At 54.6% G+C, this 14,964-nt stretch overlaps 1 protein-coding gene across 2 annotated transcripts in view; it reads left to right on the top strand.

The window, feature by feature from the left end:
* The window catches only part of ZC3H7B (zinc finger CCCH-type containing 7B), a 62,716-nt gene that overhangs the window by 28,778 nt on the left and 18,974 nt on the right, over nt 1–14,964 (top strand). For both annotated transcript variants that reach the window (XM_077914358.1, XM_077914359.1), the window contains 7 exons: nt 1,032–1,190; nt 4,065–4,145; nt 4,947–5,003; nt 11,453–11,495; nt 12,091–12,281; nt 12,631–12,952; nt 14,129–14,187. In XM_077914358.1, coding sequence (XP_077770484.1) covers nt 1,032–1,190; nt 4,065–4,145; nt 4,947–5,003; nt 11,453–11,495; nt 12,091–12,281; nt 12,631–12,952; nt 14,129–14,187 — 912 coding nt within the window. The remainder of the gene's footprint in view (nt 1–1,031; nt 1,191–4,064; nt 4,146–4,946; nt 5,004–11,452; nt 11,496–12,090; nt 12,282–12,630; nt 12,953–14,128; nt 14,188–14,964) is intronic.

Below are 14,964 nucleotides of genomic sequence, written 5' to 3'. Positions count from 1 at the left end.
CCTCCTCCTCCTCCACCTCCTCCTCTTCCTGTGCGAGTCTCACCATCCACTGCCACGGCTCTCAACCCCAGCTTCACCACAGACTCCCCTGGAGAGCCTTTAAAGTACTGATCTGTGACAAACCGAAAATGGTTTGTCATGAGCCTCAGCCTCACCCCAGGTGAATTAAGTTAGACTGTCAGGGTGGCCTGGGCAGTGGCAGGAGTCTGGACAGTCAGGGCTGAGAACCACTCCCCTCATCACTGCTGCCTCTTTCTGCAAATCCCTGGCCTTCCCTTTCCTCTCTCCTGGGCTCCCTCCCTTCCTGTCTCCCCCAGCCTCCCTGCCTTTTTTAAAGATTTTATTTATTTACTCATGAGAGATACAGAGAGAGAGGCAAAGACATAGGCAGAGGGAGAAGCAGGCTCCATGCAGGCAGCCTGAGGTAGGACTCAATCCCAGGTCTCCAGGATTACACCCAAAGGCAGGCGCCAAACCGCTGAGCCACCCAGGTGTCCCTCCCCCTGCCCCCTTAAAGCTTGGGCCTCCACCTCGTCCCTGTCCTGCTTGCTTACTGACTCCGTCACTGACCACATCCTCTGGGAAATTCTGCTGTGAGCTCTGCAGAGGACCTAGTAACCCCTCTGCAATCCAGAGTGGACTGTTCTGGAAAAGCATGTGTCTACCAGATGCCTATTCATACCGTCTTCCGTCCCCTGAGCTGCCTTCATGATTCCCCTTCTTCTCAGAGGTGCCTTTATTACTCTTGGTCCATGGTGCTCTGAGCCCAAGGCAGATAGAGTAGATGAGTCTGAAACACCACACTCGTCATTGTTAGAATTTGAAGGCCCCTCTACTCCAGGAGCCTGCCAGGGTGTGTTGGTTGCCCTCGACCAAAGAGTGAATGCCAGAGCTGTTTCTGGGGCTCTGGGGCCCCCCACCCCAACCCTGGTCCTCCAGCATCCTCCGTCTCTACAGGGAAGGGGGCAGGAGACCCCGGCTGGAGGGAGGGAATAGGCGCCCACCGCTGAGCCGCCCACCCCTCTCTGCAGGGCCTGTATGAGAAGGCGCTGGAGGACAGCGAGAAAGCGCTAGGCTTGGACGGCGAGAACATCAGAGCGCTGTTCCGCAAGGCGCGTGCCCTCAGTGAGCTGGGGCGGCACAAGGAGGCCTACGAGTGCAGCAGCCGGTGCTCCCTCGCCCGGCCCCACGTGAGTGCCCCGCGGCAAGGGTCTGGGCTCTTGGCTCTTCCTTTTTTTTCTAGATTTTTTTTTTTCATGAGAGACACACAGAGAGAGGTAGAGACACAGGCAGAGGAAGAAGCAGGCTCCATGCAGAGAGCCCCATGTGGGACTCGATCCCGGGACCCCAGGATCACACCCTGAGCTGAAGGTGGACTCTCAACCACGGAGCCACCCGGGTGCCCCTCGGCTCTTCTGAGCCTGCTTTCTCCTCTGGGGCTCTCACTCACATGTACGATAGGGACCCTGAGCTCTGGTTGTGTTCAGGCACTGCTAAAAATACACCGTGTGTTAACTCACCTAATCCTTGCATCACCCCTTTGAGGTAGATACTCTTATTATCCCCATTTTAAAGATGAGGAGAAAAAAAAATAAAGATGAGGAGACCGGCACCGACAAGAGATAGGAACTTACCCGAGATCACAGCTGGAGCTCACCCTTGAACCCAGGCAGTCCGATTCTAGGGTTGGCACTCTTAGCCTCTGTATTGTACGGGTACAGGGTGGCAGTGAGGACCAGTAGGGGTGCCACATGTGCTGGGATCCTGATGTCCAGGCATTTATTTATTTTTTTTTTGTCCAGGCATTTATTAGGTGGGGGAGAGATGGAGAATTGACCTGTAGTGAGCCTTGCTTGCCCTGACACACACACAGTGGGACACCTGCCCCCTCCCCGTTTATTCATCCATTTAACAAGTATTTACTAAGCACCCACAAATTTCCCAGATCTGTGCCCTTCAGGGACCCACAGTCTGCTAGGAGATGTGAAAACAGTCCCCCCAGTCTAGGCCTGGCTCTACTGTGACTCCCAGTATGACTTTGGACAAAACACTTCCCCTGTCTGCATATCAACTCCATGTCTATAAAATGCTCCTCCTACTTTATCTCTGAAATAATGAGTATGAAAGGGCTCAGAAAAGGCTCAATTCTGCCCCAAAGTGATCAGGATCTTGGAGGGCTCCCTCATGGGAGGAAAGTGGACTTGAGTGGGGCCAGAAGAAGCAGGAAGGATCTGGGTGGTCAGAAGAGAGGAGAAGCTGGGTGCACAGTGGTCAAGGACATGGGTGTCAGAGAGCTGGGTTTGGATTCCAATCTTGGGTCAGCCATTTACTAGCTGTGTGACCTTGAACACACACAGGTTAGTCTCTGTGAGCCTTCATTTGCACCCCTGTCAAATGGGGGTGATAATATGCCATGCATCACTGGGCTATGAGGATGGAATCCAAAAAATCATACCTCAAGGCAGTTGGCACAATAGCCAGGCATAGTAAGTTCAGAAAACATTAACTGTTACTATACTTTTTGTTTATTATTTGTGCTTCTCCAATTCAATTTAGTTCATAATTGAGATATACAGACAGTATATCTTTCTTTCTTTTTTTTTTTTTTAAGATTTTATTTATTTATTCATGAGAGACACACAGAGAGAGAGAGAGAGAGAGGCAGAGACACAGGCAGAGGGAAAAGCAGGCTCCATGCAGGGAACCTGATACGGGACTCGATCCCCGATCTCCAGTATCACGGCCTGGGCTGAAGGCAGGCACTAAACTGCTGAGCCACCCAGGGATCCCCAGTATATCTCTTTCTTATGACAGTAGTCCCTGAGATATACAGAATTTTCTAGTGTCTAGTATTTTCTAGATATACAGGTCCACATCCAAGTCTCATGTTTACCATTCATGGGCAGGCAGGGTCGCATTTACCCCACTGTATGGGTGAGGATGCTGAGGCCCAGAGAGGCTGCTAACTTGACTAAGGAAAGTGCCCAGATGAGAACTTCTGACTACGAGGTGGGGGATTCCCCAGCTTTCCGGTCTTTGTTGGCAGATACTGGTTGAGCCCTGCTCTGTGCTGGGTACTGGGGACCAGTGATGACTAAGACTCTGGCCCTGGGCTGTAGGAGCTCATCAGGTAGGGAGATAGACAAATACGTGGGATGTTATAACATCCCTGTGGCCCCTTTGCTACCTGGACCATGGTCCTACTTCTTTGTTTACTGGTTGGTGTTCACAGCTAGATAGGAGCCTCCATGAGGCCCAGACCCTGTCTTCCTGTGACGGTGGTGTCCCTGGCTCCTAGCCCTTGCCTGGCACATAATGCGCATACAGTAATACACCTTTGGAGGGAGGAAGGAATGCTGGGTGCTCTTACTGAGCGCTAACTGTGGGCCAGCCACGTTGCAAACCTCCCACATTCTCGCTCCTATGAGCCTGGGCACCACCCACATGTCCTCCCTTGCAAAGAGTTCCAAGACATTGTGTGGTGAAAGAAGCAAGTTGTAGAACAATAGTCATAATATGATCTCACTTATGTAAAAAAAAATTTTTAAAAAAAAGGAGAAAATCCTCACAAAGCAAAACCAAGCATCCTTTAGAGGTCCGTAGGCACATATGTAAATTCCTAGAAAAGGTCCATAGGGAAATAGTTCAGACCACAAGGCATGTTCCCTCTGGGGAGGAGCCTAGGGTGAGGATGGTGGTAATGCAGGGGAGCAGTTGCTCTCTCTGCAACATTTCAGCCCTCTACAGTGACACTACTACTTGCTGAATTTTAGAAATAAAAAAGATAATCTAAGAATCCAAAATAAAAATTATTCCTTTCCCCTTCCCACAGTAAAAGGAAAGAGGGAAGCATGAATTCTGGTTCAGCCTGACCACAAATGAGCTGTGTGACCTGGGCAGCCAGTGACCCCTCCTGGGGCCTCACTCCCTTGTCGATAATGCGGGGGTAACCGTGGATGTCCACTCCCCCCCCACTCCTTTGAAGTGCTGCTCAAGGTCTCCGGAGCATAGCTCTGTGAGCTAGGGCAGACTGACCCACTCTACCCTGCGTCTTGCTGTTGCAGGATGAAAGCGTAACTCAGCTTGGTCAGGAGCTGGCTCAGAAGCTTGGGCTTCGAGTTCGGAAAGCATATAAGAGGCCCCAGGTAGGTGGGCTCTGGGCACTGAGGGTGGGCGGGGGTGCAGATGGGGAGGTCTGAGGGGGGACCAGGCACCTTCGGACAGAAGCGGGTGAGGGTGGCCGGGGCCAGGTCAGGACAGAGGGAAATGATCTTCCCCCCTGTTGCCTGAAAGTCTTGGACTGACTTTGAGAACCTTTTGGGAAAGCAAAGAATGGCCAAAGCTTCCAGTTTACCTTAGATGCCAGCTGCTAAAAACCTGCTCCCCACGCCCTGGCCAACTTAAATGCCCCCAGAAGTGGCCTGAGTTGACACTGGTGTCCTTTGACCTTATGTTCTCAAATAACCTCTGTATGGGGCTTATTTGAGACCTTGGTATCTGGGTGGCTCTTTCAGATCCACATTTATTCATTTGGCACCTACCGTATGCCAGGAAGCCGCATGTAGGAGAGGGTATGGCTCTAGAGTCGGCTGTGACCTTGAGCAGCTTAGCTCTCTCTCCCCTGTGGTTTCTACATCTGGAACATTGGAATAAGTATGTCCACTTCAGGGGGGTTCCTGGGAGGATCGCAATGAAAGAATGTTTGATGTGGCACCTGGCACACAGTAGGAACATGTGTATGGAAGTCCTCTGCCTGGGTCCCAGAAAATGCCCGAATCTGACCCAGAGACAGGGCAGGTAACTTCCGGCAGGCCTAGGGGCAGAGGACCTTAGGGTACTACAGACCCCAGCTGCCTGTGTTGGGGCCCCTTCTGCTGCCCTGGCTAATGGGACACTAAGTGTGTTTCTGGAATGTTCATCTCTTCCCACTTCTCTGATCTCTGCAGGAATTGGAAACGTTTTCTCTGCTCAGTAATGGCACTGCGGCTGGCATGGCAGACCAGGTAGGTGGGGGCCTGGACCCCAAGCCTCCCTCCCTGCCTCCAGTACCAGCCTATCACGAGAGCTTTGGACTCCCTCTGTGGGGTATACAGACCCGAGCGGTAGGTCCAGGGCCATCATACCAAAGGGTTGGGCTCCATCTGTCCCAGTCCCCACCACTGGGAGCCAGGCACCTGCCCTAGGAAGAGGGCATGACTGACAACCTGGGTCCGGGCCAGACTCAGGGACAGCTCTGGGGACGCACAGCTCCTCCACCTCGTAGGAGAAGCCTCCTGTGACCACAGGGCAAAGTGTGGGGACAGGCTGTGGCTGCTGTTGGCGGGAAGCCTGGGTGGCCTGGTCCCAATTACCTTTCTGCTCCCCTCCCCAACCCTTCCTGCTGCTGTTGCTTTGCTCCCCAACAGTCTTTCGCATCTAGGCTTCCAGGTCTCTGACTTCTTCCCTCCTGCTTACCCTACTTTCTCTGCCTTTTTATTTTCAAGTCCCAGCTAAAGCACACCCTCCACCCCCACTGAAGCCTCCTGGGTACCCCTGCCCGAGTGACGGCTGGGGAGACGCGTGAAAGTGGGGGGCGCAGAGCTCACACCTGGGACTCCCACAGAGAAGAGCCCAACCTGCTGCGTGCGGGCTGTTCTTGGCAGAACCTTCATCTCTGAGCCTCAGATTTTGAATCTGTGAAATGAGGGTGTTCTGTCCCTAGGCCAGAACAAGGGAGCATGCCCTGAGAAGTGTGGCACCCGAGGGAGCTATAAGAGGTGGCTGCTGATATCACAGCATCATCCTAGGTTTTAGATGTCCTCATTCCCAGGGCCAAGACCCTTGTACAACCCTGGCTCATCCTGGGGGTGCTGACAGGGGCCCAGTACACACGTTGGACTCTCCCACTGCTCACCACACATGCTCAGCTGGACTTTGAGGCTTTGAGGAAGACAAAGGACAGGCTGGTGGAGGCTGGAGTCCTGCCTCCTTGTTGTACATAAGGGGAGACAGAGGCACAGAGTGAGGAGCGGACTGTGCCAGCATCACACAGAGACGGCAGCAGGCCTGATTGCCTTCTGAGTGTTATAAGGCTTTCATCCGTTCACTCAGCAAACTCCCAGGGAACCCCTGGACTGGGCACTGGGGCATAGCTGAGCTAGGCAGGTGCATCCTTGCCCTTGGGGACTTCCGGGTGCCAAGGGAAGCAGATGTGGATCTGCCTGTAGAACATTCCTCATGGATTATAACCAGAAATTTTGTGGCCTGGCACATACTGGATGCTCATAAAAAAAATAAAAAAAAAAAACCATACACACACACACACAAACACACATATATATGTATATAACATTTTTCTTTTCTTTTCTTTAAGATTTTATTTATTTATTCATGAGAGAAACAGAGAGAGAGAGACAGAGACACAGGCAGAGGGAAAAGCAGGCTCTATGCAGGAAGCCTGACTTGGGACTCAGGATCACGCCCTGGGCTGAAGGCAGCATTAAACCACTGTGCCACCCGGGCTGCCCAGTTTTTTTGTTTGTTTGTTTGTTTGTTTTAAGATTTTATTTATTTATTCATGAGAGAAACAGAGAGAGAGAGGCAGAGACACAGGCAGAGGGAGAAGCAGGCTCCATACAGGAAGCCTGTATAACATTTTTCTATAACAAAATGCCATGGACTGAGTATATAAATGACTTATAAATGCCTATAAATGACAGAAATTCATTTCTCACAGTTCTGGAGATAGGAAGTCCAAGGTCAGGGTGTCGGCAAATTTGGTATCTGGTGAGGACCTGCTTCCTGGTTCACAGATGGCATCTTCTAGCTATGACCTCACAAGGCAAAAGGGTCAGGGGAGCTCTCTGGTGTCTGTGAATCCCATTCATGAGGGTTTCATTCTCACAACCTCATTACCTCCCTAAGGCCACACCTCCTAATACTGTCACCTTAGGGGATAGGATTTCAACATATGAATTTGACATACATTGAACATTTGACAGATATTTAGACCATAGCAGTGGACGAAAGACTGGAGAATTGTAAATAATTTCACAATGCCTTAAGGGAGGGACTCCTTACTCCTATTACAAAGGAGAAACCAAGGCCCAAGAAGTTAGATGACTTGTCTGAATTCACTGAGCCTGGGGCTAGGTACGTGGTAAACAAAACATTCATGGGATCCCTGGGTGGCGCAGTGGTTTGGCGCCTGCCTTTGGCCCAGGGCGCGATCCTGGAGACCCGGGATCGAATCCCACATCAGGCTCCCGGTGCATGGAGCCTGCTTCTCCCTCTGCCTGTGTCTCTGCCTCTCTCTCTCTCTCTCTCTCTCTCTCTCTCTCTGTGACTATCTACTAAAATAAAAATTTAAAAAAAAAATAAAAATAAATAAAAAAAGCATTCATAGTTCCTGCCCTCCAAGAGCTCATAGTCCAGGGTGAATGGATACTAGCCTGATAATTTCTGGTTACAAACCATCACGAGAGCTGTAAAGGCAAAGTGTGGGGAGCCACAGGCCATTGAAACAGGGAGGTTTGATTTAGATTGGGCATCAGTGACCTTTCAAATGAGACCTGAAGGTTGAGGAGTAAGCAGGGGCATGGTGTGCTGGTAAAACTGCATTTCAGACAGGGGATGGTATGTGCAAAGGCCCTGAGGCTAGGAGGAACTCAGAGTATGGGTGGGACCAAGTGGAGGGGAGGCAGGGCTGCAGTGGGGCTGGAATAATAGATAGAAGCCAGAGCATCTTGCACCTGGTGAGGAGCTGAGTCTTCATCAAAGGAGTGTTGAGAAGGCATTGAAAGGGAAGAGTATTGATTCTGTTCATTAATTCAGAAGGGGCTTATTGAGGGCTTCTATGTGCTCAGGATGGAGTTGATTGAGGTACTGGATATACAGCAGAGGGGAAAATAGCCAAGGAGCCCCACCCTTATAGAGCTTGCATTGTAACTGGAGGAGACAAAGAAAAAGTCATCAGTGATGTGGAGATGAGGGCTGGGGAATGCTGGGGCAATTGGTTGCAGTTTTAAACAGTGAACAGGGAAGGCCTCAATGAGAAAGAGACACTGGAGCAAAGACCTGAAGATGAGGGATGTGCCTTGAGGAGGTCTGGGGGGAGCTGGCAGAGAGAATGGCCATTGTGAAGGCCCTGAGGCAGGAGAGTGTCCAGTGTGTGGAGAGAACAGCCAGGAGGCCAGGGTAGCTAGAGGGGACAGCTAGAGGCCAGGGTGTAGGGCTTCTCTTTCCTCTTGCTGGAGGTGATAGGGAGGCAGGGAGTTATTCAAGCACATCTTATTCAGAGTTCTTGGATATCATTCCTGGAGCTGAAGAAACTGGGACTCCCTTCCATTTTCTGCTGATAGTGGCTTGATTGCACCTTATAGAGCTAGGGTGGGGTGACCCTGGCTGGATACTTGATGGGTGTCCTTGCTCCTTCCTTCCCCTCCCACAGTGACTGCCCTGATTAAAGCCACATCCCACTCTTCCAGGTCAGGCTGGCCTCCCCTTCCTGTCCCCCAAGGTGAACTCTGACAGCCAGGCCTCTGGTCTCTCCTCAGCATAGAGACCCTCAGTGATTGTTAATTTAAGTGACTGTTTGAAAGTAATCAACTCCAGTTACTCTTGTCTGGCATTAGGCTCCCCAGCAGTCTAGTTCCCATGTCCCTGTCCATCTTCACGCACCAGACAACGTGCATGTATGCATATCTCCCGGGCTCCGCAACAAGCTCATGTGAGAGCAGGACTGTGGGTTCCTCTGTTCCATACGTCCACATGGCACCACTTTGGAGTCAGATGGGTCAGGTCTCCGCTCACTGATGGCATGTCTCCCAGCTTTGGGTTCCCCTCTGAAAGACAGAGATGATGGTGCTCAGTTCCCGGGGTGCTTGTGTGGATGACATGAAGGCAGGCATGGGAAGCCAGCAGCCTGGCACCCGAGGCAGGTTAGGGGCCCCTCCCCATCCTGTTCCAGCCCAAGGCACACATCTTTCCTTGGTGTCAGGGCTGGGGGAGTCTCCAGGCTCCTCTCAGGCCAGTGAGTGAGGGCACAGCGAATCTGCTGCTCATCACAGCAGGCAGGGCCATGGCAAATGTGGCTGGGTGCCCAGCTCCACAAGGACCAACCCTCAGTGTCCATGGAGTCTGCAGCCTGGGGACCACAGATGGTGGCACCCATGGCAGTGGGCACCCAAGCCGCTGCCAAACTGTTCACCCATCCCTACAGCCACGCTGGGGCCCCCACCGCATCCATAGGGGCCAGGGCTTGTCATGGGGATGGGGATCTGGGAGGAGCCCAAGCAGAGGGGACTCTACAGTGGAGACCAGGTCAGATCCTGCTTCACTGGCCAGCATGGTGCTGCACACACGCATCTACACACTTCCGTATCCACATACCACACACACACACATCCATAGCCCACACTTACACATCCACAGTGGTCCCACACTTACACATCCACAGTGGTCTAAGGATACACGGAATGGAGTATGGGGAGTGTGCCAACCAGATCCCCTGCCCTGGAGCTTTTACACAGACATTGTGCGTGAGCCTGGCCATAGGCATCCCTACAGGGCTCTCCAGCAGGGGAGTACTGGTCCTTCAGCCAGTCAGGCACCCCACACGTGTGCTACGTAGTGGAGACTCATGAGCAGCACCCACAGGGAGCTTCATGGGACCTGGGGATGAGTCGGGCATGCAGGGTGCCTGTGCTGGGGCTACGTCTCGCCAGTGGGAGGGGCACAACACAAGGAAAGCTGTGACTTCTAGGAACACATAGAACCTGAGGCGGCCTTGGGTGGAGAGGACTTCCCAGAACCTGAGTGGCAGGATTCAGGCAGGTGGAGAGGAGGGAGCAGAGCTCAGAGCCAGAGGACCTGCTTGAGCACGGGCCTCGGGGCAGGAGAGGGAGACTCGTACCCTCTGAGACCACAACACTAATTCTCCCCATGGGAGTTTGGAAGAAGCTGGGCTTTGTAGCCAGGCATGCAATTAGGTTCAGGTCTTGAGTCACCCTTATCTGAAGCACCACTCCACCTCTCAGGGAGCTGCTAGTGCCTGCCACTTTGTGGTGGCTGTAGGGTGACAGTGAGTTGCATATGAAAGCCACCAGCACAAGGCCTCTCAGAGAGGAGGTGCTCCGGAAACCTGGTTGCTGTGTGAGTGTCATGAAGCAGGAAACAGCAGGGAGAGAGGAGCCAAACAAGATGGGCTGGAGCTGGTGATGGGCAGGGTGCCTGGGGGCCGTGGACAGCACTGGGCAGGGAGATGCACAGCCATCCCTAGAGATGCTCATCTGGCACCTCTTTTCCCACCTTTCATGTTTCATATGCTTATCTGTGAGAGCAGCAGCCCTGACCCAGCATGGCAGCCCTGGTTTGTGCAGACACCCCCTAGAACACTGACCTGCCCATCTTTGCCATGCAGGGGCCAGGTGCCAGGGCATGAGAGGGTGTTCTGTGCAGGGGAGGGGAAGCAGCGCAGAGGCCTGGGGCTGGGGTCGGGGCAGACTCCCAAGTCCCCAGTCAGACAGCCACTCTCTGGCCCAGGAGTGGCAGCTTCCCTGGACCAACATCCCTGTGGGTGAAGGGACAGCACCTGGTAGGGTATCTGGATCAAGGGCTGAACTCGATTGGCCATGAAGTGCTGGCCCGGCTGGCATGAGGCAGGGCGCTGGGTACATCTGGTTGCTGTTAGTGCCACCGTGGATCCACGTGATAGGATGGCTAAGGAGTGAGGCCCTGGTCCTCCTGCAGCTGTCGGCGGGTGTGCAAGGGAAATGGGGTCACTCAGGGCCCTGCCAGGGAAGGAGGACTTCAGCTGGACCATGTAGGACTCCGAGAAGGGGAGGATGTGCCAGGATTGAGGAATTACTCAGGCCGCAGCCAGCGGAGCACATGGGACATGGGGGAGGCCAGAATGTGGAGGCTAGTGGACAAACACCCAGTCCATCCAGGCCAACTCCTGACAGGCACAGAAAGCCCTTCCTAAGGTCTATGCAAACATCAAAATGATTTAAAACTGTCCTAGAAGGCCACAGAGCAAGCCCAGGCCCAGCTGCCCCTCCAACAGCAGGTCCACGGGTGGCGGTGGGACTCCGCCTGGGCTCATTCAGCCTGGGGCTGTGACAGGGGAGGGGACACTGGCATGGCGCTTTTGTCTTTGAGCTGCAAACTATCCATGCAGGGCACAGAGTAGGAGTGCCAGGTAAAACCCCCGCCACCCTCCCCAGGGTGTGGACCCTATCCTGTGATGGGTAAGGAAACTGAGGCTCAGAGGTTAGATCTCTTATCCCCGGGGGTGCCCCTCTAGAAAGGGGCAGATGTGAGGCTTGTCCGGCCCCTCTCCCCTACCCCCTGGCCCCTGCCTGTCTAGCCCTGTGCTTAATTCCAGCAATGGTCCCTGGGGTGGAGGTGGGGCGGGCATCACAGCCTTCCTAGACCACATCTGCCCAACCCCCTGTGTCCTTCCTCTCCACAGGGAACTTCCAATGGATTGGGGTCCATAGATGACATCGAAACAGGTAGTGTCCCTGATTTGAGGGCCTGGGGTAGAGATGGGTCCCTGGGGAAGGGGAGGCGGGGTGGTCACCCCTCACAGCCGGAACCTGAGGGCTCCCTGCCCTAGCGACTCCCTGCAGCATGAAAGAAGATAGTGGGTTTGGGAGAACACGCTCCCTCTCAGGCAGGAGAGGGTGAGGGCCTGCCACATAGCAGGGTAGCGCTGCTCTCGTCTCCTCCACTCCAGGCCAGCGCCTCCCCCTACTGGGAGTCCCCTTCTCTCCCTCACTGGCTTCCAGGGAGGGTCACGCTTACCAAGCATCCCTTAGGGAGACCGTTGCTTCCCCCAGGTAGGATGTTCAGGCACTGAGCCAGGCCCCTTCGAGAAATACTGTGGGACTGAAGGACCCGCTCCTGCTCGGCAGCGGCCGGCCTTCACTCTGACTGAGCCTCCAGCCCTGGAGTCAGGCCAGCAGGGCAGGCAGGGTTCCTGACAGGAGCTGAGGAATGGAGGGAAGGTGTTGCGTGAGGACCCGAGGGCCCTGGAACACCTCCTGTCCGCCCCCCCCCCACCACCACCGCCTCTGGGGGCTGCTGATCCCACCTTCCCATCCACAGATTGCTACGTGGACCTGCGAGGCTCCCCTGCCCCGCTCCCCTCCGCCCCCACGATGCCCCTGTTCCCTCACGTTCTGGACCTGCTGGCCCCCCTGGACAGCAGCAGGGCCCTGCCTGGCACTGAGAGCCTGGACGACTTCTCTGACGGGGATGTCTTCGGGCCGGAGCTGGACACCCTGCTGGACTCACTGGTGCGCTGGGTTGCTGCCCTTCTTCTGCTCCCCTGAGCCCCAGCCCCACCCAGGACCCCTGCACATTCATCCTCCCGTCCCACCAGGGGTGGAGGGAAGGTCCCATCCCCATGTCACAGTTGGAGAAACTGAGGCCTGAGGAGGGAAAGGGACCTGCTTGGAGTACAGACGTGAAGCTTGAGAACCCACAACCAGAGGGACCATGAAGATCCCTGGCTCCTCTCCTGGGATGGGTTGGGGCCTGAGGTGCAGAGGTATCACCTTGCCTGGGACCTGCAGTGCCTGATTCTGCCCAGGCCTGGGTGGTCAGGTTCTCCTCCAACCTCTCCTTCTGTTCCCCACCTCACAGTCCCTGGTCCAGGGTGGCCTGCCTGGCAGCGGTGTGCCCAGCGAGTTGCCCCAGCTGATACCTGTGTTCCCCGGTGGGACCCCACTGCTGCCACCTGTAGTGGGCGGCACCATCCCTGTCTCCAGCCCACTGCCCCCTGCCTCCTTTGGTCTCGTCATGGACCCCTCCAAGAAGCTGGCCGCCTCCGTGCTGGATGCCCTCGACCCCCCAGGCTCCACACTGGACTCCCTCGACCTGCTGCCGTACTCGGATACCCGGTTGGATGCCCTCGACAGCTTTGGGTCGACCCGTGGCTCCCTGGACAAACCCAACTCCTTTGTGGGTAAGGCCTGGGTGGGCACCTTCACCCCCACCCCCTTTACAGTTTTCAGAGTGCCACCACATCTCCAGTCTCTGGGGAGTGGAGTTGGGATTACAGTTCAATTCAGCCAAAGCCCAGGCCCTCTCTCCCCACCGTGGTCCAGGGCCACCGCCTCTGAGTTACTGGGTCTTCCTCAGTGCTTGGCCCAGGGTGGGGCTGAGGCCAGAGGGGCTGGGTGTCTTGTTCAAGATCAAACAGCAGAGCTGGGACTCACAGTATGGTGCTCTCCACCCAGCCTTCTGGGGCCCTGGGGTTGCCAGGCTGGTAGGATCCCATGGGAATGATAATAAGGCTGGGGGAAGGACTGCAAGGCCACAGGCTCACTCTACCTCACTCTGATCGGGGTGCCAGGGACCCAGAGAGGAAGCAGACCTGTCTGGGCCTTCACAGGACCAGCTTTCAGACAGTTGGACCTAGGCCAGGGTGCTCATGACTCGGGGATTCATGAGGCTGCAGGAGCACAGATATGCTTGACTCAGCCCTGGGGCTGTGGGAGACTTCCTGGAAGGCTGAGCAAAGTCTTTTTTTTTTTTTTTTTTTTTTTTAAGATTTTATTTATTTATTTCTGAGAATACACAGAGAGGAGAGAGAGAAGCAGAGACACAGGCAGAGGGAGAAGCAGGCGCCATGCAAGGAGCCTGACGGGGACTCGATCCTGGGTCTCCAGGATCAGGCCCTGGGCCAAAGGCGGCGCTAAACCGCTTGAGCCACCGGGGCTGCCCTGAGCAAAGTCTTAAAGGAGACAACCCTCTGCTGATGGAGGGAGCAGTATGACACAGGCTTGTGTGGTGAAGGCTGGCCACTGAGCAGAGTAGTCAGCCAGAGGGGAGGGTGGCTTGGGTGCCTTGAAGCCCTAAAGCTGGTGTCAGAGGACCTTTGAAGCTATGCTGAGAGCTTGGGCTTTCTTCCAGGGGCAGTGGCGGCCGTGGTAGGTATAAGGACAGGGTACACATGCTCGGCTGGGACATCGCTCTGTCCCTGGGCTGTGGCCTTGAGGGTAGAATCAGGGGGTCAGCACACATAGTAGAGGATCTGTGGCCTGCATGGTTTCTAAAGTTAGAAATGCATATGAAAAAGTCCCCAGAGGACTTCTCACCCCTTTAGAGCAGGACAGGTGACCCCTGTGTCTTCTTGCAGAGGAAACCAACTCACAGGACCATCGTCCCCCAAGTGGTACTCAGAAACCAGCCCCCTCGGTGAGTACTTGGTGCAGATCCATGACCAGGTACCTTGTGCCCTCCCAGGGGTGAAAGGGAAATGGTGTGGGTTCTAGAACAGAGGTGAGCCTTCTGTATGGGATGATGTGCTGCATCCCCCAGACACACCCTCAGAATGGGTGGGCCAGAGGTTGCCTCTCCCTGGCTCTTCCAAACTGAGCCACATGCTGAGAGGGTGAGCTGAGGGCACAGCCCAATCCTAGTCTGACAGAAGAGGACATTGAGGCTCAGAGGGGTTAAGAAACTTTTTCAGGGCTAAGAACATCCTGTTCTCTAGACTCAGCCAGTTCTGAGTTTAGGAGAGCGCTTGAGCAGGTGACAGGCAGCCTGTGCTCTGCACTCTACCCCTAGCCTAGACACTAGCTGTGTGGCCCCGGGAAGTAACCTAACCTCTCTGAGCTTTGCCTTCTTCCTCATCTGCTAATGCCTTGGGGGCTTGGGAGATAGAGGCTGGGAGTGGGGAGGGCATGCACACAGGACCCAGTTGAGGCCATTCCTGTTTCTATGCTTTTATGTTGGGCTTTTGCTCAAAGGAAAGGTTGTAGGACAAGATCACCGTCACCCATGCACCCCCACTAGGCTGATCCAATCCCAATATTATAGATTCTGGATCGTAGTATATGGAATTCCCTGGCTGGGAGGGTAGGAGAAAGGGGAGGGTGCTGGGCTATAGTTCTGCTCTTGGGTAGGATTGGCGGGGGAGGTCATAGAACCCCCCAACCTCTGGAGGGAGTCCAGTGCCCAAGATGGCCAACC

Source organism: Canis aureus, chromosome 11 (assembly GCF_053574225.1).
Source record: "Canis aureus isolate CA01 chromosome 11, VMU_Caureus_v.1.0, whole genome shotgun sequence".
NCBI lineage: Eukaryota > Metazoa > Chordata > Mammalia > Carnivora > Canidae > Canis > Canis aureus.
Note: the sequence above shows the minus strand (reverse complement) of the source record. Positions and strands in the feature narration are given on the sequence as shown.